The 23865-nt window shown below is 42.7% G+C and overlaps 1 protein-coding gene across 2 annotated transcripts in view; it reads right to left on the bottom strand.

Annotated features, from left to right (window-relative positions):
* Positions 1-23865, bottom strand: part of LOC122783694 (glutamate receptor ionotropic, kainate 2-like) — a 53884-nt gene that overhangs the window by 5988 nt on the left and 24031 nt on the right. For both annotated transcript variants that reach the window (XM_044048487.1, XM_044048488.1), the window contains exons 4-8: positions 22509-22690; positions 20999-21052; positions 19097-19270; positions 1207-1350; positions 429-536 (exon numbers count right to left, since the gene is read on the bottom strand). In XM_044048487.1, the coding sequence (XP_043904422.1) occupies positions 429-536; positions 1207-1350; positions 19097-19270; positions 20999-21052; positions 22509-22690 (662 nt within the window). The remainder of the gene's footprint in view (positions 1-428; positions 537-1206; positions 1351-19096; positions 19271-20998; positions 21053-22508; positions 22691-23865) is intronic.

The following is a 23865-nucleotide window of genomic DNA, read 5'->3' as shown; positions in this document are numbered from 1 at the left end:
CGTGAACCCAACCTGCTCTCAACCCAGATCGGAGACCGCCTCCACAGCTGGCGTCCTCTGATGTGCGGCAGTTACACACTATTTTACACTAATCAGGGCCCATACTGTTAATTTCATTCGCAGCCTCCGGCACAATTTCAACTCTGATCTTCACATGATTTCTTTTTTATGTGGTGCTTTAGAACTCGTTTCATGTCACAGGAGTGCGAGAGGAGCTTTGATTCACTCACACTTGTCTCTCTCATACACAAACATGCTGACAGCAGACACATCCGTCCACGCAGACGCTTTGGAAACAGACATCCAATCATATCACAGGAGACACAGTTCAGATGCATATTTAATGCCATGTGTTAACAGTTGTACTTAGCATTGTCTACGCGTGTTTAGACCAGGACTAAATGGAGTCTAAGACTCAGAAGAAGCACCTTTTCCAGCCCCTCCTCCTTCAGACTGATCACATCCAGGTCGAAATCTGTTCTCAGTCCGTTGGTCTTGTTGAATAGAACGCGTCCAGTCAGGCCGTCCCAGTGAGCCTATATGAGCAATGAAATACAGCACAGTCTAAACAAACTAAAAATCATCAGCTCTCAGTACATCATTCCCCTCACCTTAAAGTCGTCTCTCTCAAACATATCAATCTAACCTCTAACCATGAAAGTTTCTCCCCCCTCCTTAATTATGAATTCAAGCTCGCTCTCTCCTCGCCGTCTACCTCAACAACATAACAAGAGAAGAAGAAAAAATAAAATAAAGCAAGAATAGAAGAAAGTTTGACAGGTAAGACTTCATTATGCATGTGGTTCATTGTGCTTGAAGTTTCACTTCAAAGCCATCGGAGGAAAAGACGGGCATGGAGAGCGACGGCAGATGCAGGGGGGGGGGTGGGGCCACTACAATGGCTCATCCTGAAAATTATCTACAATGATACCATCCAGTGTACTTTGCAGAACAAAGCAAATGGCCGACCCTGACCAGAGTTGAGGAGGCACACAGTGGCTTTGATATAAAAACAGGTGGAGATATGCGAGGAGGAAGAAAGCAGGGAGAAAGAAGATGAAAGCTCCAAATAAAGCAAAAAACAGGTAGACGGGTAGTTACTGTGGATAATGCAGTGGTTATTTAGACTTCAACATCATTTGCATTATTCAACAAAAGGAAAATGTAACAGAACACAACACAGAGTTCAGAGGTCGAGACTCGTACCTCTTTGATGAGGCCGATGAAGCGGCCCCCGAAGCGCCACGGCTTGTGGCGATTGCACTGCAGCGAGCTGACGGTGATCTGCTGCGATTGCTGCACGGCCACCGCCACCACGTGCACGGCGTCGTACATCAGCGCCGCGTCCGTCTGCAAACAGGAAGGCGATATTGTTAGACGTTTTACAACACCCTGTCGATGCATTTGGCCCCCCGCCCCCACCCCACCCCACGACCTTTAATCTGTGCGATTGTTCACCTGCCGAGGAACATAAGAGACTGCGCGGAGTCTCGGGTGACTTGCTTTTACGCCTTATAGACAGGACAAGAGAACATAAATTAGGATTAATGCCCGCAGTAAATGCCCTGCACAAATGGCACAGTGTCTCAGTCTGTTAGTAAAAAATACCCGACCACTGTCTGAGACGCTGAGGAAAGCTCTGCCAGGGAGTGGAAGGCCAGCGTGTCAGTGTGAAGACTAATGGTTCCTGATGGGTGTGACTGTTTCCCCAGAGAGAGGCAACTCAAAACAGGCACCAGTGCAGACAGAGACAGGGACGACTCTGACTGGAACACTTGCTTTAATGTGCTAGATACAGTATACACAGAGGAGAGCTGGGATGGATGAAGAATAATCCTTCATATAATGCACACAACAGGTCATCAGTGGGGAGAAAATGTTCAAGCTCAAATCACACACACGACTTTTACCACGCTGGATATAAAAACTGGACGTAGCATTCCGGTTTGACGAGTGAAGCCTCGGTGGAAGGACAGAGGTAACAGTCAGCCGAAAATCTGCTGAGCCTATTTCTCATTTGATTTACAATCTCAGTAAACATTTCTAGAGGAGTTAACCCTTTAATGCCGAGCATATCTCGGTTTCTGAGAAGCTGTGATGTTGCACGTCAAAGACAACGTGGGGTTGTTACGGTAATTTCACCCGCACTGTTGCAGGAAGCCGGCGAATCAGAGTCTTTGTCACCAGAGAGAGTAAGAAAAACACCTGTACATAAGTTTCCAATGGCCAGATAATGAAAGTTATCCTGGAAAAATGGACAAAAGCACTTAACTCACAGGACATTTTCTGGCCTTTTTACAGATAAAATGAGCAAAATTAGACATTTCGAGGCTTCGGTGTTAAAGGGTTAATGGGGTCAATGGCTAGTTTTAGTTCTACGAGCGATAGGAAGATAATGTTTACTTTTATATACAGGATGCTATATGTTTCCTAAGAAAACTGCATATTGTTTCATCATTATTTTTGCTATTTTTGAGGTTAATAAATCGTAATATGACCTTGTTTGTGGTATCACAATCATGTCATCACCCCTGTGTTGGGATATGTACTTTTTAAGATTAAGATTAGATTAGATTTGACTTTATTGACCTCACACTGGGAAGATTCTCCTGCTACAAGTACTGCATGTAGAAAATACGCAAAGACAATGACAAAAAGAAGATAAGCCAGAAGAATATGACAATCCAAATACAAAATGAACATATAATAAATATTAAAATAGTGAAATAAGGTAAGAACAAGATTATAGAAGAAGATATACTGTATATAGATGAGGTGAGTGTTTTGACAGCGTTGATGTGTATAGCGCAAAAACAATCTGACAGTCGTACAGTGTTGCTCCAGTGTCCGACACAGGGCTGGTGTTAAAAAAGTATCACCACATTCTTGCCAATGCACAAGTCACAACTGACTGCCGCGTGTCTCTTACCGTGATAAATACACACAAATCAGAGCTGGGACACATGAAAAATGGTCCTCCGTGTACTGTACAGCCAGTAATGAGTCATCAAAAGGAGTAAATGCTCAAATGCTCAAGCTGAAATCTCTCACACACTCTTTACCACTCCACCTTGCCATATACTATGAATCCCCCACACACACACACACACACACATCACCTCTCTTTCAGCCCGTGCACTCAGTGTGCCCAGATCCACACATTACAGCTCAGCTCAGATCCTCTTTTCCACAGTCCCACACAGACGGAAACACACGGCGGTGATCTTATGTGACAAGTCCTGGACGAGCAACCTGCGAGGGAGTATGAAAAACATCTTTGAGAACACAAAGTCGCCGCAGCAGCTATATAGGGTCTTTGTGAATGTGCCGGGCTGTCAGAGAGAATGATCCGTGCTTCAGTACAGCCGAGCACAAAGCAGGAGCTCACGGAGCCGCTGCTTAGCTCCCTATGTCATCTCCATAGGTGCAGTAAAGTATCCATGACATCCACATGGAGGGGGGGGGAACACATGAAAGGTCTGGGAGGGGTAAAAGAATGATTCATGTAAAGTACATTCAAACCTTATTTATGGTGACAGGCCAATTAAAGAAATACATCTTGCAATCCGACAGGAGGAAGGAGGGAAAGGAGTTCACGTTTGGTTGCAGTTGTAGGCAGATTGTCAGTTTTAGCTCGTCCCCCCCATGTTCTCCTGTGCTTTTGGAGATGGTGGCTGCTGATGTCAAAGGCAGCAGCAGATCAGAGGATGGGAGAGGCAATCTCTGCACTCTTTCATCTCCATTACTTTCCTGGGAAATGGAAGAGCTATGTGCCATATCTGCTCTCCCAGTGACTGTGCAGGTCTGTGTGTGGCGTTTGTGGTTAACGCTGATTAGGAGGGGGGAGAGTCTGCCATTTCACTAAAATATATATATTTTTTCACAACCAGTCAATATCCCAAACACTATTTTCCCCACTGAACGGAAAGTGCATCATGTTCAATCATCCAATTATTGTGTTGCCAGCTACGTACAAAGACATATTGTTGGAGTGAATCCAGCGTTTTCTTCACACACCCACACCACCCTCCCTCTCTCACAAAGGTTGTAACAATCACATTCAGCGTAGGTCCACTGCCTTCCATTTCGCAAGTACATGATACATTTTTTTCAACTCACTCATTCAACAAAATACATTTTTGACTGATTTAAGTTTTCCGCTTCCACTTCTATATTTATTTTAATGCCTTCAAAAATAATGAATATACCTTCACTTCTCCAACAACAACACCACTGCCCTCTTTTTTCATCCGAGTTCAATTATCCCATTTCTATTCCTAACGCCATTAAGTTGTTATTCACTTTGGTGCCACTGCATTATACACACTGCCTTTTCCAATAAATCATTACAGCTATAAATATATTCTGTCGAAAAACAGAAGTGTTTACTTAAAAAACAGACACGGCCCTAAATCCCAGCTTTTTTTTTTACTTTTCCATTCACATCGAATTACGCTCTAACATGAAACCCAGCTCAGATTTTTTTGATGTGACACAGGACACTGACGACTCGCATCACAAAAGCTCACCAGATGTCATCTCCTATCCTTGACTTCGAGGAACACAGGCGATGGAACTGCTTTGTTTTACTCTCTCTGCGAGTCTATGCGGCACAAAGAGTCTCCAGATCAAATCGTTTTGTGTTCTCGTTGCTCCGCGAGACGGCTCGCGCATCACAATGCAACACAAAGCAGCCAGAGGTGAAACAGTTACATTTGTTTTTCCTTTTGTCTTTTAACGGTAGTTACAGGCCAGGCTGCACTTGAGGAAGAGAAAGATCTGATGAATAAATGTGAGCTTTAATTTGAACGGTTATAACTGTTACACTGAGAGCAGTTCTTTGTGGGAAAAAACAACAACAAACAACAAAATGCCTCAAAAGGCACAGAAATGATAAGCAAGCATTTGATATGCTAAAATAAATTTACCCCGAGAGGCTTCATATACATTATGTGTGTCGTATCCAGTTTCAAGGGGAAGACTGAAAAAGCTGTATATGCTACATTGACAGTTTAACAGAGTTTTGTAAACGGAAAAACATCAGAGAGAATGATTTGTTTATCATAACGTAAGATACAACTGGTGGATAAAGTTTATTAGATGTTGGACAGGACACTCTGGGGCCAAACTATTCCATGAATCCTCCACCAGCCTCTTTCCTTCCTTAAATGATTTATATCATCCTTTCATTCCCTCTCTGATTTCCTGGAAGTTCTACCCTCGTCTTTTAACTTTTGCTCGCTGTGATATATTAAATATTGCCTGGCTCGATTCCCTTTTCCCCTACACTTGCATTTGATGCTGGAGCAGTTCCTGAAAGTCTCTCTCTGCGATGGAAACAAAACGAGGTCAGCATGAGGTGGAAAGAAGTATTGGAGAGATCAAGAGCGGGGGGGTGGGGTAGACTGCATTCAATTTAGAACAAATGTTAAGAGTGATCTTTATGATATTTGTCTCACAGACAAGCATAGGCCTTGTGGGGTGTTTTGAGTCTTTTAAGGGAATACTTAGGGAATACCGATTTGCATTTAGCTTTGTACTGTATTACTAGAAGTGATGACACTGGTGTAGTATTTTTGAAAAATTGTGCTTCCCAACCTCAGTTGCATTCTTTTTTTGTTACGTGCCCACCAGTGACACTTGGTGAGACTTGAAACTGCAGCACTAATTCCACTCTTTTTAGACCCACTCGTAGGACGTAAACAGTGTCCGCCATCGTCCAGTTACGCTAACAGGAGCAAGTGACACTGGTGGGCACGTAACAAAGAAAAGAATGAAGATATTTCTCAACTCAGGGGAAACTGAGGTTAGGAAGCACAATTTTTCAAAAATACTACCCCTATTCTAGTAATACAAAGCTAAATGCAAATGGGTGAAGTATTCCTTTAACATGGAACACAATCCTGAGACTCCTGGGAAAGTCTGACAGATATAGGAAAAGAAACAAGAAGTCCCCAAAATGCTCTGCCTAATCTTTGTCTCCTTTCTGTCTCTTCCACTGAAACATGCACATAACCACTGAAATCACACACTACTTCAGTGGATTGGACAACGCTGGGGTAAATATGGCCCATTTCAGCTTAGCTTGTGGCTAGTTGTTAGCATGTTGAGTCTTCCTACCAGCCAGTAAGCTAACAGAGGGTAAAATCTATTCTGGCCTGAATTTGACCTGTCATCTCATTCTTCTGTGCACTGGCTCCCAGGGTTGCCAACTGTTAGGCCCGTTACATACTCATATCAGGGACATTTGTTCTTTTTCTCGAGGTGGCTAGAACTAGAGCAAAGCTAGCTGTGGCGGCCAGGACATTTCATACTTCAGTCCTCAAAGGGAATGATAACAGTTCTGTTGTCGGACACCACACAAGAAAGAAATTATGCATGGATTTTGTGTCAAGAATAAGTTAGCAAGAACTCCCAAACGAGGACTATAAGAAAACAATGATGTCGTTCTTTTCTCACAGCCCCTAACTTCTCTGTTCTTACAGATTATATACAGGCCTTTATGCTGGTATTACACTTAAGCTACAGGAAACTGTAACTCAAACTGCATTTCAAGAAAAAAACAAAACATTTTTCAGTAGTTCAAACATCTGTAATACAAATAATCTTCTCTGAGCAAACTTCACTTCAAACAGTGCAAAACACAAATAATAAAAGGAACTCTGAGAGCCTCTCGCAGCCTCTCGTTGCTCGTGTAGTTTTCTCCGGATGCATGCTGTTTGAGATCACACAGACTCTGCTGTGCCCAACAGAGAAAACACGACGGGTGTAATTTGCCCCGTAGTCGTCATCCCTCACGCATTCCACCCACAGATATTCTTTTTTTTTCCCCCCACTCACGTCTGTATTTTCCCCTTATACAAATCGTGCAATCTGTCATGAGTGGACTAATCTGTAATTTTTCTGTCATGGTGTTTGCACCGACTTCCATCCATCCATTTTCTAAAGCTTTACCCTCCACATAAGGGTTGTTGGGTGTTGCTGTACCAATCTCAGCCAGTCCACCACAGGGCCACATAGAGACAACCATTCACTCTCACACCTATGGTCAGTTTAGAGTGTCCAATTTACCTAATCCCCATAATGCATGTTTTTGGACTGTGGGAGGAAACCGGAGAACCCGGAGAAAACCCACGCACACATGGGGAGAACATGCAAACTCCATGCAGAAAGACCCATGGTCAGACCGGCTGATGATTCCAGGTCTTCTTGAACAAATTTGTATTTTACAGAATGGTTGGTTTGCTTCTTCAATGATTTCCTATTTAGCTGAGGGTGGGAACTGTGGCGGCCCTGGCCAGTTTGATTGATTAAACTACTACATGGCAGTAGCTGGGGTGTGTTTTAGTCCAATGACTTAATAACTTTAATTACTTATTTGCCCATGTAATGCCCCTAACCTTCTACAGTACATCCTTCACATCTTTGTTTATCTTTGCATTTTGCCCCCTCCCTCTTTTAGGAACAGGAAACGTGAGGAACATACAAACATTAGCACAGATGCGGGCACCAATTAGGAAGATGTAGCATGCGTGCCACATCCGCAGGAAAAACACAGACACATACACTCAGACCCGATGACAACCCTCGACTCGCAGGCTACCCAGAGGCATGCCTCATTTGTCGTGGTTGCGTACGGTTTCCTCATTTAGAGCAGGTGCGACTGCGAAACCGAGCTATAGCGCCGCGGTGTGTGTGCGTGTGTGTATGTTTGTGTACACAAATATATTCATTTTCACGACATCAGTATTCATACTGACTCGCCACCTGTGCATAATTCCATAATTCCTCTGATAACGTAGCACCCTGAAAAATGACATCTCTCTTTCTCTTTTCACCTATTCTAAATCACTCATTCACTACCCAGCATTCCTCTTACCACACACACACACACACTACCGCCTGATGTAGATGTGTGTGTACTGCGGCTGCTTGTGCACACTGCAACTGCTGTTTATACATATCACATACATCTTATTAGCCCTAATAAGATTAACACTGACCTGTTATTCACCATGCATCGATGGCTTGCAGCAGCTGGGCGTCAAGCAACACACACACACACACACACACACACACACACATGCAGCATTGCCAGCAGCATCAGAGTCACTGTGTCAGTGGAAAAAGAGAGAGAGAGAGAGCGAGAGAGAGAAGCTCATTGTTTTCTCTGAGCTTGAAGTCACTCTGCCCTCAGATCACAGACAGGCCTGCAGGGTTTGATGATTTGATAGAGGAAGAAGGTAATTATTCGTTTCATGCCGTAGTTTATATGTATCTGTGCTGCTTCGCTGCGCAGTCGGTGCCACAGACTGTCATCGTCACAAACTGTGCTGTCAGCTAAGCTTTTGGATTTCGGAGTCTCAGTCAAGCTGAGGCTTATGTAAGGAAAAATGCCTCATTACATTATAATTTCTTACTTTAATCAGGATTCAACTCTCAGTCATTGGCTTAATGTTTTATCCGACTGAAATAATAATAATTAAAAACCCATAAGGGGCTTGGACACTGGTGGGACGTGTCTGGATATAATTAGTGAAGGATTTTAACTTCGCAGAAATCAACCTCCTCCAAATGATGCCCGTCTAGTTGTTTGAGTATTGGATGAAAAAGGCAATACAAGCTTATTCAAGGTCTCTGTAACAAAAAAACACATTATAGTTTTACAGTTTACTGCAGGTTAAGTGCCTGAGGAGTTTTACATTTACAGCTTAAATAAGGGGACATAACATTTTAGCTTATTATATTTAGCTGCTTGGGCAAACTCTGTTACCATTGGACAGTTTCAGTTTCCAGTCCATATTCCAAGCTACTACTATAAGCTGCACACCAGCTGGTTCGCCATTTTTCCCGGCTTCGATTATGATTTAATCAAATGACCAATCTTTACTTATTCAAATAATTTTGCACAGTTCTCTGAAACTTGTATAAAGGCCAAACATATCAGCAAAAAAAAACTGGCATCAAGTATCGGCTGTCAGTTGTATTGACTTATGAAGATCATAAGGATTTTTTTGTTCTCAGCATTGTTCTACTTTTGTTTATTTTCTGTTTTTTGGATTAGTTTCATCCTCTTCCTCTTTCAATTCCGCAATATAAGAACATGGTGCTACTACTACTAGAACAGCAATGTATGTAGGAGGTCACCATGTATTTTGTTTTTTTATACTTCATTAATCCCCGTAGGGAAATTCTCCTTCTCCGCATTTAACCCAATCCTCTACTAGAAACTTTCCCACAATTAGGAGCAGTGGGCTGCACCTGAGCAATGGCGGTTGGGTACCTTGCCCCGGATGTACCCCAGCCCTTGGACTCCAACCAGCAACCCTCTAGTTACAAGCTAAGTTCTCTTTCCACTTGTCCATGGGCTGCCCAGGTGTCCCATGTGACCCCTATGTAAGGTAATGGAATGTGTCCGAAAAGTTTCAGTCAACTACCAAAGTAAAAAAGAGGAGAAACACTGAAATGTGACACATGTGATTTATGAACTATATTATGTCTGTTTCTGGCTCCCTCGCAGAGAGGGGAGAGGGGGCCATGTCACATCACTTTGGTGGAGGAAAAAAAAAAAGTCCCTCAGGTGACTGAGACTCAGCACAGTGTCATCTCTCTGTAACTTCTCCTCCATGTCTCCTTTGGTCTCTCCTTCGTCCACTTCTGTCTCTCCATTCATTTTTTATTCCTTCTCTCAGTGTCTCTCCTCCTCCGCCTCCTGGATGTTCTGAGCTGTGTGTGGATGTAGCTCAGAGTGTGGGTATACGGGAAGACTTTGCCAATGTCATCACTGTCGTTTTTTTCCTCTTTCTTTTGTGTGTCGGTAGTGGTGGCGGTTTAATCTCTTCCTCACGTTGCATTTCCACATGCTGAGGCAATGAAACATCCCAGTTGCATTTTGTTTGTCACAAGGAAGTAAGACAGGCTTTCTCCAATGAGAACCCCTGGGTAACGAATCCATTGATTTATGGCTGTATGTGGAAGCAAATTTATGGCTATTTAAGTGCACTTTAAAGAAGGATAAAGAAAAGCACTGCAGAGAGTTTAAAATAGGGGTTCCCATGGGAGTGACAGCATGAGCACATCTCTGATGTATGTACATACATTTATTCAGTATTGATATCATGTCGAGGTATTTATCTCATCAAATACTGACAGATGCTTAGATATTTCTTGAACATCAGAGCACTTTATTTTTGATCTTGAAACAGGGTCATCACAGTGTGTTTGTTTATACCCAAGTGGGTAAAGTAGTTTAAACATGCACAGGCTGTTCATACTGACAAGTTCATTTTTTCCTGTTTGTCCCAAACAAACCTCTAGTGCTGCTGCCAGGAGAAAAACAATATTGCACATCAGGTTTTTTCAAAAGGGTCTGACTCTGGGTGAAGGAAAAGGTAATGTGCTTTAACTACATAACATTAAAAGATTATATGTTGGTGGCTGGGAGTTGATGGTGCTGTGTTAAAAGTAGGGTGGTAGATCATTTTCTGGAGCATTTTTACTGTATTTAAAGGTGACATAGAATGCTTGTATCGCACATATATGTTAGTTATGGAGGTCTACTTACATATATTAACTTGTTTTCATGATTAAAAACTTCCTAGTCGCTGCAAACGAGCCGATCGAAATATCTCCTCACTGACGCTCTCGTCAGCCGCTCTGTTTCAGACCAAAATCACACCCCCAGAGCGTGGACTGTGTTGTGATTGGCCAGCCAACGAGAGCTTTCCCACTGTCCTGTGATTGGCCAGGTACCTGGAAGTGACGTAATAGATAGGCCAGCTCTCAGATACACAGCTCCCCCTCTGGCACGGTGGATGCTCTGCATCTCAGCAGCGACAACGAGAGTAGTTCTTCTTCTGCGGTTGAATGTACGCAAACCAGATGTGCCCGGACTAGTGCCCGCACCAGGAGACGCTACGGTGGTGAGAGGAGTGGTGAGGTATACTGATGACATCATCAACATACGGAAGTGCCGATCCTCTTTGCAGAGCCCAGGAAAACAATACAACACTACTGTCTCAGCAGTGGCTGAACTGTTTGTTCTGAAACTTTAGGGTTTCATAAACGACGTAATGACGCAGATACACACACACACACGCAGCGTTAATTGGAGCTTCCGGTCTATGTCGCCTTTAAACTTAAATGCCTGTAACTGATTAATCAAAGCATTGTCACAATAATGAAAAATGTCAGCTGTGGAACAGACAGGCCTGTAAAAACACCATCCAATTATATTGAAAGGCCCATGTGCACTAATCGTGCATGCTCAGAAGACAGTGCCAGAGCTTATGCTAGCTTGCTAAATAGAGTTGCAGCAACTTTATGGCAGAAAAGGTGCCAAAAACTGGTGTTGGTCGCATACGAAAGACGTTTTTTTGGGAAATGCTACTGCCAAGAAAAAGGCTGATGCAGAGTGATCCAAAACCAGATGAACATCGGTGCTGCGACTGAAAGCCCAGAAAGGGCTGCAAAGGGATGACATGGTGGCTCCGTTTCCTACTGGACTGGTAGGTTAACTTTATGTCTGTGTGAACTTTTTATTTGTATTTGTTGTTTGTCATCATCTTGTTGTCAATTGAACAAGTATCCAAACAACATAGAAGTTACCAATGCTGTGCAGTGCTTGTGAATCTGTGTTTGTTGCGTGTTCCTGTCCTCTGGAGGCGTGGCTTCAGGGGGAAGTCTGAAGAAAGGGGCTTGAACTTTTGAATTCAAAATGTAGTCTGCTCAAACACATTTTCCAGGATCTCCAACCCTACCATTACGGAACAGCATCGTTGATATTGCTTTGATACAGATGTTGACTAATGTTTTCAATGTCCAGCATTTTAGTTTAGCATGTTAACAAGCTAAAATGAGCTAATTATTATGATTGTTGTGTAGGTATTTGGTCACCTAGTAAAATACTGGAAAAACTAAATCTGACTTGCTTTTAAATTATGGATCAAAATTCTGTGGAGGCCATGGATGTTTACAAAAGCTCATGGCAAAGTGTCCAAAAAGGACCAACCAACTGAGAGACGGACACCGCCGTCCCTGAGCCACATGCTACTAGTAAAAATGCCACAGGTTGCTACTGTAAGCGACTGCGTGTGAGAAGCAATCAATATGACTTGTGCCAAACCAGAGTCTGTGAATCCTCAGAGCAGTGGCGTCCCACTAGAGCCTTCAGGCAACAGCATGCTGTTGGCAGCACTGCCCACTTCAGACTCTGCCCTAATTAGCACCACGCTGCCTCGACCCTACATCTGATTAAGTGCCTGTTTAACTTGACGGCCTTTCCTCATATTTAATCAGCCTCCAGCCAGGTTTACCCACAGAGACAAGTGGGTACCCTCTCCACGGGTTCTCCCCCCTTTTAGTGCGTTTTATATACGCTGTCAGACATTTCCACAATAACAAAAATGACACGGGTTGTGATTAAACCAGGAGTCACTTCAGAGATGGGCGTCATCAGAAAGATCTGGACTCTACAACTCCTCCACGCTGGAGGAGTTGTTGAAGGGCTAAACAGTCGTTCACATTTTACTACCATCTGGTTGTGAGGATGCAGGCAGTATGGAGGGAGTCCATATTTGATTTACAGTGTCAACAACACAAGCAGTGCTAATTACATCTGGGCTGCTCCTAAACAGTGGGCATTTTTGGAGAGGCCTCTCCACAATGTCCAGGTAGAACGATGCTAACAATTCAAAATAAATGTGTAGGAACAACTTTTGTTTATTTTATGGCAGCATGTGCCCACTTGTTATGGTGTAACATGAATCGCTCCTTGTTTTCCATGTGTGAATGCTTTTTGCATGTGTTTATCTACAGCTATAGGAGTGATTTCTTTTGGGGGTGTGAGTGTGCATGCAGGCATTTAAGGAGCAGTGTGATAATCATTATAAGGTGAATAAATTAATCAAAATATAAGTGTAACTACTGAATTTGATTTCCACTGATAACCCCCCCAAATGTGTGTCTAACTAGTAACTGCACCTGCACAAACAGAGAGGAAAACGTAAGCATGTGCTACTTTTTTCCCTCTATACTGTGCAGTGTATATTATATATGTACTGTATGTGTACATAGGAGGGAGAACCAGCTTCTCAAAGGATGATAGCTCGTCTAAAGATCCCAAGGCCACCCAATATCGCTGAGCACAAGTATGACCATGACACTCCCAGGCCCTGCTGCCAGCACCATTTTCCATGGCCTGATTGTATGATAGACATCTGGTGATGGCTGTAGTCCCTGATTGCTTAGGCTTTTATTGTCCTATATAACTCTAGAGCTACAGCCTGCTGAGTTATACTGATGAGGAATGTCTGTCATGTACATGCATGTGTGAGACAGTGTGTAACTTACAGGGGAGGGCAATCTGTTTTTCATTTTAATCTAATTTGTAATTCCCTTTTATTCTCATCGCAGTTTAGTTTATCAACACAAGAAGAGAATGAATAAAAGCCGCATTAAAGTATAATGTGTTAGAGGAAGCAAAAATCCAACAAAGGATAATATATTTCGCCTTTTAAATACCTCATCTGCCTCTGCCTGTTCTCTCACCCACAAAAGGCTTCTATGGACCAAGGGAGCACTGGTGCTAATAATGTTGATGCTGTGCCAAGCCCAGCTGGTGGTGCCCGGCACAGGGCATCGAGTGTCTGCTCTCCACAGTTGCTGTCTTTAAAAGGCTCTTTCCTCTGCCAACTGAGATCAGACGGAGTGAGATCACATTGCTGTAATGGACACAACCAACCTGTGAGTGTGTGTGGGGCTTGCTCGGTTTGCTCTGTCCATCCACTATCAAATTAAACATTGAAACGAGGCGATATAGAGCTGGACATAAGTGAATAGGCTCGTATTTTTCGTCCTAAAAAAACATGCACATGTGACAAATGAACAATTCTGGATGAGAAGCTCTTAACTGTGATCAATGAGTGTTTCAGAAACTATGACAACACAAAACTTTTTTCAGGGGTTTCTCTAACTCACTTCTGTTGTCAATACTCATATATCGCTGAGCTAAAAGTGGGCCAAAATAATTGGAGAATAATCACAGTAATTAAAAATGAATGTATTTTTATATGAACCAAACAGAATCCGCTGCACTCCACCATGCAGCACTCCGCTACATGCATTGATATTGAATGTGACCAAATCCAATGTACTGAACTTCTCTAAATTGCAGTGTTGAGGCCAAAGTCAATCCTGAACAAATTAAAGGAGCCCGAAATGCAGAATCTAATATCCACTAAAGTGATTAATGTCAGGGAAAGTTACAGTATACATCCTCTCCTCAGTATCACATTGACTGGCGAGCACCAAACTTGGCTCAGCATACGAACTGAGTGTGGTATGAGTTCAGCTTTCTAGAGACAGAGACCTCTAAGAGCAGCCATGTGCTTCTTCCATACAACAAATCCACTATTGAGAGCCGAAGACCCCCCTCCCCTCTTGGAGGAGCCGCTAAATCAGACACCTCACACTGTGTGCTCAGCGTGTTTCACAGTTACATACAGGATAATACAAACACACGCTTGTATGTAAACATGCATTGTAAATCACACTCCCCGCCACCTACAACAGGTTCCTCCATCTTGCTCTCCCTGTGTGGAGGCGGATCCCACTCTCCTCCCAACAGCCCTTGTTAATGCAGCAAGGTGTCTCGTCTCTCCTTGTCTCGCTCTTCCCTTGAGCATTTCTCAGTAAAACCTGCATCCTCCTCTTTTTTCCCCTCCATTCTTTATTCCCCCGCTCAGTGTCGCTAAATCAAACGGCAACATTTATAAACATTTGTATTTGTACTCATCACAAAACACACTTATTGTAGTTTTGGTTGGTTGTAAATGCAATTTATAATGTAGGTTTTCATGTTCCAGTGACACATGTCATAACCACAGGGGGAAAACCTGTATGTCCTAAACCAGGGGTGTCCAAATTTTTTTATGAAAATTAAAATAAAATTGCCTTTCTTTCACATCTGGAGTCAAACGACATAATATGAGATAAGTGCATAGAGCTGTCTGTCACTGGGCAGTTTTCAAATCCAGGACAAAGCACAACTCCTCACCAGCTGAGCTAATAAGGGTAACACGTCCCCCCCGGCCATAAATAATACATTATAAAACCAAAGCATGTCTGTCCTAAACTGTGTTTACATTGCAACCAATTTTGTCACTATGCATAATTTATGCTGCACTCACATGGATGAGTCGCTTTAATGTTTGACGGTGGTCGGGTCTGGCGCTCGATGCTAGTAATGGCTAGTGGAGATTTGCAGAGCAAAGCATTAGTATTGTCGCGGCTAACTTAGCAAGAGCGGCTATTGTTGCTAAAGTGATGTTCGTTGTGCCATTTGTGGGTGAACTTTGCCTAAAGGCTTTTGCACACCAGACACATTGTTTTGTGCAAATTATATGCACCATTCAAGTATTTTTTAGAACACATGTCCAATCAAAGTATCAAAGTATCAATCGGTTCGGATTTTCCCAAGTTTCCTTTTCCAACGAATTCACAGATACCCAATCAGAACGAGTGTTGTTGACGTACAGTTTGTGCAAACATTTAACAGCGTGGCTAATCACTCGATTGTGTTTGTTTCCCCGTTCTTTTTGAGTTGTAACGCTAAGCTAGCACCTGTGCTGGAATACTTGCATAATCGGCTGACAGCATTCCTATACAAAATGTAAGACAAGTAAAACAACAGACCCACAATGCAGTTTGTCAGCGCTTGATAACACACAGTGAATGAGAAACATTTCAGTTGATGCCTCTCCCGCTTATCATAGTACGTACGTACACTTAGGCCATGAATGCACCGGCCTGATTAGTGATCGATTAGTGATATGTTTTAAAAATGGACGTGGGTAGGAAATGATTTCATGTTGCACATCACCGCTTTCGCGCTCTAAATTTGGTGAAATGGGAACTTCGGTCTGTGCATGTATCACTGAATCCCCTCGTGCGTGGTATGCAATTTGTTTCCTGTGGGGGCAAAGCAGACTGCCAGCAACAACCGTGTAGGGACGGAGAAACAAAAAACAACGCTACTGCTGAGGAAGACACCAGTACTAAGACGATTAAGTGGATTTACATCTCTATCTATCAGTGCATTTAAATGACATTAGAAAAAAAATGAATTTAAAGTATATACCTGGGTAATGCAATTGCAGACAAGCTACTACGGCCTTTATACCTTCCGTCGGACCAACATCCAACGTCCTGTGCATGAACCACATTTTCCATTTCCACCCCTGGCTAGAATCCAACAAAAATGTAGAAGAAGCTGATATCAGTGTTGCCAACCACAATTCACTATTCAACTCAATGATTCTAAGGGTTTTCAGTAGAAAGAGAAAAGTCAATTTACAGACTGTGAGGGCAAAAATGTTTTTTTGAATCATTGTCATTAGCAGCTATTTCCAGCATCCTGTGAAAATGTGCTCTGCTCTCACATATTCGTGCTGATTTCTTTTTGAATTTTTGTTTTTTTCTTCTGGTCGTTAGCCCACATTATTCTCACATGGCTGCAATACACATTATCTATACATCTGCTCTCTATTAATAACGGAGTCATTATTATGAACCATTATAGGTCAATATTCAGTTGAGAACATGGAGTCCTCTGTTGTCATCACACAGTAGCTCAGCGATAATGGACATAAATGAAATGATGCAGATGTGGGAAATGTAGACACAACTGGGAGATGTTTTACTAAGTGAATCTGTGAATGGGGATTTAAAAGAACGCAAATTACGACAAAGCATAAAACCAAATAAGGCCATAGCTGCGGGCATATAATTACACACAGATGGGGGAAAAATAATGATCAGATTACATGCAAACAGTGTCTACATACAGTATTGACACAGGTTGTTCGTGTCTAACTGCTTGTTAATGATACACAGTTAAAACAAGTCGAGTTATAACTATTTGAGTTAGAAGAATACTCCGGGGGAAATGGTTAGAGATGAAGCGGAAGATATGTCGCATGTCCACACACATGAACCGGACTAATTAGCCCCCCCCACTCTTCTTCGTTCTGCATCGCTGCCTGTCAGAAATACCTCTGACAAAAAGAGTTCAGAGGCTGAGTGTTTGTGTCTGTGAGCTCGCCTCGGCCGCGAAGGTAGCGCTCATTATACACCCTTCCCCGAGACAACACTCGGCCTCACCCAAGGCACCGAGTGTCACTGTGATTATACACTGCCCCCAAATTAATGCGAGGCTAGTGGTGCTGAGGAAAGCGTCACATGCATCTCTCGGCAGTCATGACATCCCCACCCCCATCATTCCTGTCGGAACTCATCGTCAACCCCTACCTTCCTCCTCCTCCTCCTCCCATCTCAGTCAATCAATCCTTCATGAAATCACAAGGTGACACGGATGGCGTCGTCCTGGTAACCAGCGCTACACAACTGTTGCCTGGTCACCGAGCACAAAAAAAAAAGAAGAAAAAAAAAGAAAACCAGAGCCAGAGCCCAGCAAGGCTCCCATGTTGCAGAGAATGAAAAGGTATGAGAGAGGAAATAAAAGGCTGTAGGGAGGCTGGAGGGTTGTGGGGGGTGGAAGGTCACACACTGGCTGCTGTAGCCCTCACACATTTTAATTTAATGATACCTTTCCAGGCTTCTCTGGCCAGAGCGGTGTCGCATAAATGTCACTGAATTAAGAGACATTTTGATTTCATCTTATTCTAACCAATGCACACACCCACATAAATGTTTCTTGATTATTCTTCCTTTATTATGTAATTAAATCAACACTCTCACTGTACATATACATATATATATATTCACACTGGTATATGTTTATTCCTCGGTGTATCATATCCTCTTAGGCCAGAACACTCTGAGGATTATATATCGGAAACCCAGATTTGTAAATAGAGCTCTCTAATGAAGCACTTTATCACGCTGGCACGAAGCTCTGGACGTATTATTTATTATTTAACGGTAGTTCTAGTCCAGTAAGATATGTCAATATATAGAATAGGATCTGACAAAATGATTCATGCGACGCTTATTAATCAATTCAGCAGTCTCCACTAACATCTATTAATTTCCAGTGGATGGAATCAAGTCATTTAACCTCGCTGTGCTTTGCTTTAATCTCTTTGCATACATAACTGCTGAGCTTGTTTAGTCACGCAGGAAAAAAAGATGAATGGTGACTATGTTTAACACATGTTTATGGTAAAATATTACAGAAATCGGTGGTAAATTTAGATGTTTATATATATATATATATATCCAGGAAGTATCCAGAAGTTAAAACACATTTATTTCTCTGACAGATTGTTTGCGTAAAGCAGAGAAGGGCGTGACGGATAGATGAAGAGACATCGTTCACACCGCGACTAATCTGGGGGCTTGTCTTTAAGTCTTTGACGTGAGGACACATTTTTCATTAGATATCTGCTCGCAGATCTTAAATCTGCCAAGACAAAAGAAAAACAAGGCGAAAGAAGCAGAGAGAGAGAGAGAGGAAAAAAAAGAGGTGTTTGTCTGCAAGGAAGGTGTTGTGAGGAGAGGGAGGGGTAAATTGACTGTTTACACCGAGAGACACAGAGAGGGACCTTGAACGTCCATGACAAGCTTCATTCCTGTTTTCACTTTCAAATCACCTTATCCCACTTCTTTTTTTTCTTTTTTTTTTTTTTGGACAGCATCCCAAAAAAAGCCGAGGCCATAATTTCCATCCAATTTGCTCCCTCGCTCTGCGTGAACACTGACAGATTGTCATATTTTGGCCACGCTCCCAGCGGAGAGCTGGGAGAGGCAGGAGGGCAGATAAACGGCTATTACCATTCACACCGCCTCATTACTGAGCATTTAGACCCAAGAGCGGCAAAGCAAAGATTCCGCGTGGAGGGCGCCCGCGCTGCTGCTGCCACGCCCACAACGGGAGCGCTGCATCATGGGACGTGGGATTGACTTAACTAGCTCCACCGTTGGCTTCATCAGAGAATATTTTATAAAAAAACAAGTGCTTATGCCATGAAATCCTCAAAACTGATGTAGACTGTAAAGACTTGTAGGACTGATTTGAGTCCTACAAGAACAGCAAAGCGCTCAGTTGCATCGAAAGAGAAAACAGAGGTACGCCTACCGTCATGAAACCATCCAGCAGGCCCGAGTCCGGTTTAGGCGGAGCTTGTAGCCGCTCCATCGACCACTTCTCGATGATTGACGTCACCTGAGAGTTTTCCGTGTTGAGGATGCGGAAACCGGTCATGTTGACTCCACTGAAACGATATGGCTCCACGTCCACGGCAAAAAGATCCTGGAAGCATAAAGACGGATGTCTAGATGAGCATAAGGAGCTTAAACTCCAAATTATTACAATTATAGAGAATAAAGTTGGAACATCATGTTGAGATGATCTCATTTCAGTCAGAGAGAGCAACCAAGATTAAAGTTGAACTAAAACTAGATTAGATTAGTTTTCTTCATGCGTGGCCCTAATACTCTATCATTATCCTATCCTGATGAACATGTACATGCAGTTGTGAATAGACTCCCAACAGCAAGTGATGTTAGTCTGACTTTGAGAAAAATCTATTTAGTACAATATCAGTCAGATTAATATGTTTGCACATCTTTTCAAAATAAAGGTAGATTTTCTTCTGCCATGTAAATGTACTGACTGACTTTGTACCGGGTCCATACGGGCATCTTCTTTTATCTTTCACGACTGTGATCACCTGGAATCACTAATGACACAAAACTTGTCCATTATCGTTTTTTTTGTTTGTTTTTTTTAAATCGGAGTTGAAGGTATTGCAGGGGTTATTTTATTGCACGCTGAGGCAGTTGCGCCGATTAAGGCGAGGCTTTCAAGGTCACTGGCGGGCTTTTGGTGGACTGCCATCTATCATGTGGAAGTGAAAGGACGACCCGATTGTCCTGCATGCGGCGTGTCTGGCGTCTCACCAGGCAGATGTCTCTGGACGCGAACAACACAGTTGATGGAGCAACAGCATCTGATGGACACAGAATGGTCAATGTTCGCGTTCCCTTTTCTGGGAGCGGCACGGATGGCTCGGTACCAGTGTACAGCAGTTTTTGGCCAGCACAGTGAGCTCCAACCTGCCAAGCACTGGCTGATCTTAAAGTAGGCACGTTTCCACCTTGAAAAGCAGCAGCAGCCATAATCACCGTTCTCTTTCCTTTCCCAATGACATGCCTGCTGTCACTGACTCCCCTTTCATCTACAGCCTGGTTCATACGTGAATGCACTCTGGTGGAATAGTGGCGCGTCTCGGGCACAGGTGAATGTCTTTTTCAGGTCACTTTTCTCCAACCCCCCCCTTCAGCCTTTGCAGTTGTGCTCCAAACAACACAGCGTGCCATTTGTTTGTTAGAACTATAATGGACCAAATGAGTGACAGTCTCATCTGCTCAGGGCTATTATCCGAGCTCTCAGTCTCCTATTTTCTGTGCTCGGCGAAGATGTGCTGCTTTTTTTTTCCTCCGGAGCGTAGCAATCTTTGTAGTGGCGAGATCAAAGAACTTTTGGAGAACTTCAATCGCTGCGAGAGTCAGAATAAAATATGTCCAACTGCTTTTGTTTCCTACACTCAGAGACGTGGACAGCCCGGTGAGGGAGCAAAGGTTGCTGCAGATTCTCAGAAAATAAGCAGATGTCAAACCTTTTTTTTTTCCACACAACTTGTACTTGAAATGCAATTGGTATATTTATTATCAGCTACGTGACAGTGAGGAAGCTTTTCAAATTGGTCTGTAGCTCAGGAAAATAATGACTTTCTTTGGCTGGCTCCTGGTAGAGTTATATTTAATTTTCTTCTCACAGAGGAAAACACTGCTATCAGACAATCGGATAGATGGATGAGTCTTCTTATTTTTTTGTTTGCCTTGCAACAAGTAAAAACAGGTGAGTTTTTGTACAGAAACAAACTTTGAAAACTTTTTTCAAGCCAATGGAGCAGTGGAAATAACCCTAGCCACCAACCTATACCATATCATTGTTTAAAAGTGCCGGCGTACTTACCAGGGTAGTAAAAATGTAATGGTAGTACTCCGTCATCATACCCATGGCGAGCGCCTATAGGGAGGAGAGAACAGTGGGTAACTGTAAATCAAAGATTAGTAGCTTAACGATCGTGTACTCGTTCATTTTAATTCTTCATTTAACTTTTAATTTAATTTAGTCGCTCTGCTGTTACATCCCGGGTAATAGAAGGCATAAAGAGATTATACATAAACTACACGAGTAGTTAGGTTTTGTATAAAACTTCTCCTCCAATCCCTAAAGGAGAAATTTAAACTAACACATCCTGTTAGTTGTTGTTTTTTTTATTTTTTAATACCTGTTCTTAAAAATAGGGTTTTTAAATAGATACCTTTCACAAATATGTGTTGTTTATACTGATATAATTCTGTTTATTTCACAGCTCTCTCTCTCTCTTTGTTGAAGTGATAAAAAAAAAAAGAATAAATCTTCAAAGAATCTTGTTATTGTCTCAGTCGGGGGCTTTTTATAGTAAAGAAAATACAGCGCGTGTGGTCACGGCGAGAAGAGAAAGTGTCGGAAATATGACACGCAGCAATTTTCAGCCGGGATTTTATCAGTGGATGCACCGACTTGTGCTGTTGACACGCCGTATTTTTATAGCTGTTGTTGTGGTGGTTGTGCCTACCAAGTATTCATCATCAATAAATAATCATTCTTGTTGCTCCCGTAGACGTACAGCTGCACAGAGACAGTGCGGCAACACTCGTGAGGAGACTTCCATTCAATAAGAACCCCCGCAGTTCTCATAAATAATGCGCCTCTGTTAAATGAATTTAACATGCCCGTGAACAGAATTAGACTTTCTAATTAAAAAAAAAACAACCTTTATTGTGCAATGGAGTGCATTTATTATGATGGGTCAGTAGTAGAGATCTAATATTCCACCGCGAGATTAAAGACGCACGGAGCAGAAAGGGGGTATCTGAATCATTCGGATCATTGCTTAAAGAGAGAAAGAGCAATAAAGAGAACACATATAAGCGTATTGTTTTAGCACGTATGCATAATGGATGAAGTGTGAGCCTATGGACCGAGTCTATGATTCTATTAGGGGGATTTATGTTAATTCTGGGAACTGCAGTGAATTCATTTTTTAATCAAATTCACAAATTGCAATTATTGTTCACTGATGTAGCATAATGTTCTGTCAACTTCTCCACATTATATACTGAACTTAAGGGTGGGGAATATTCAAAATGGCCGCAGCTAATAATAGTAATACTAATCATAATAAATAGTTGCAGCCTTTTCATCTTTTGTACATCGATATTCATCTTGTTGAATGATGTACGCTGTAAATAAATTCATGTATTTCTATCACTGATTGCTGTGAAAACAATCAAGGAATCAGTCAAATAATAATAACGCAGCATCTGCCCAGGATTCCACAAACAGAGCATTATTATGAATTATCACTAGTTTCATGAGCAATGGTCTTGTCTGTAACTAACTCTACATCTACTGAGGCTCATTAATGAATTTGTACCTGCTTTAGGATCCAGGCGGCCATCTCGTGTCCACAGTCAAAGATGATATGGAACTCCTTTGCCTTCTTCATCTCCTTCAGAAGGGGCTTGGCGTCCTTGGTCTCCGTGGACAGCTGTCGGATCTTCAAACGAATGTTGTATCGCGACGGCGCCTTGATCAGCTCCTGCAGTCGAATGAGACCTGCAGGACAGAGCGGACACACACTGTACAGTATGGCTTGAAAAAAAAGAAAAGAAAAGAAAAGAACAAGGAATTTTTGTGTGATCTTCAGCCATTTTGAGGTAACTCTGGCTGCTGAGGAGGCCACAAATAAACAACAGTTTTTTTTTTTCCTCAGCAGAAAAAAGGCTCATGTGCATGCCATCCTAATCCACAGTGTATTGATCTTCCCACTCATGCCTGGCAAGAAAACAGACCGCCACAGACCTTTCAAGAGAGTTTAACACCATGCCAGCACTTTGCATCACAAAACAGGAAAGAAAACTACATTTACACCCTCTATACTTTTCAAAATCCCACATCTTGTCTTCGCTGATACCATACAGTATAGCACTGAATAGGTTAAATGTGACCCTGATGGAATGCCGCGGTCAATGCGGTCTCTCCTGTCTCTCTCTCTCTCTCACACACACACACACACACACACACACACACTCTTCAGATTCACTCTGATGAGAGAGCTCTGTTGCCCTCCCCCACCCCCCACCCGCCCGCCCGAGAGCACGGAGCCGCCGTCGCATACTGAGCTACAATCTTCACCTTTCATTTCTCGACCACACGCTCAGGTACAAAGCTCTCCGGCAGATACTGTGATGAGATTACAATGAGTTCCTCCCTTGGTAAAGAACTTCAGAGTTCAGGGATGAAAGAGGCTGGATTGATGGGAGAGATGATTACTTGTCACGGCTATAAAAATGGCTGGAGCGGGCGAGAATAGTTTGAGAGAGAGAGAGAGAAGTGGAGAAAGATAGGATTTTTTTTTTCTTTTCTTATTGATGGAACCACTTTAAGGTGGCTCAGCCTATTTTTTATTTTTGAAATGAAGTGCTGTGTGAGCAGTTTAATGGTGTTACTGTGGTGGGGTTGGCTCTCCCTGAGGCCTGCAGAGAGATTGGTGTGAAATAGGAACACGCAGGTCTTGTTGTGGAAAGCACTATTGTTAGATGGACTGCCGAACCTCCTGGAGCTTTTCTCAGGTAATCCCGATAGATCCCTATACTCTGGGTCATGTCTACATCTTCCTGTTTTTGAACATGCTGACACTTTGGGGGGGAAGAAGGGAAGAAAAAAAAAAGGAAATATCTGTCAAGGGAGCTCAGCGTTTGGGTAAGATTGTCAGAGTAGATGTTTGTGGA

The sequence above is a fragment of the Solea senegalensis genome, linkage group LG17 (assembly GCF_019176455.1).
Source record: "Solea senegalensis isolate Sse05_10M linkage group LG17, IFAPA_SoseM_1, whole genome shotgun sequence".
Classification (NCBI taxonomy): Eukaryota; Metazoa; Chordata; class Actinopteri; order Pleuronectiformes; family Soleidae; genus Solea; species Solea senegalensis.
Note: the sequence above shows the minus strand (reverse complement) of the source record. Positions and strands in the feature narration are given on the sequence as shown.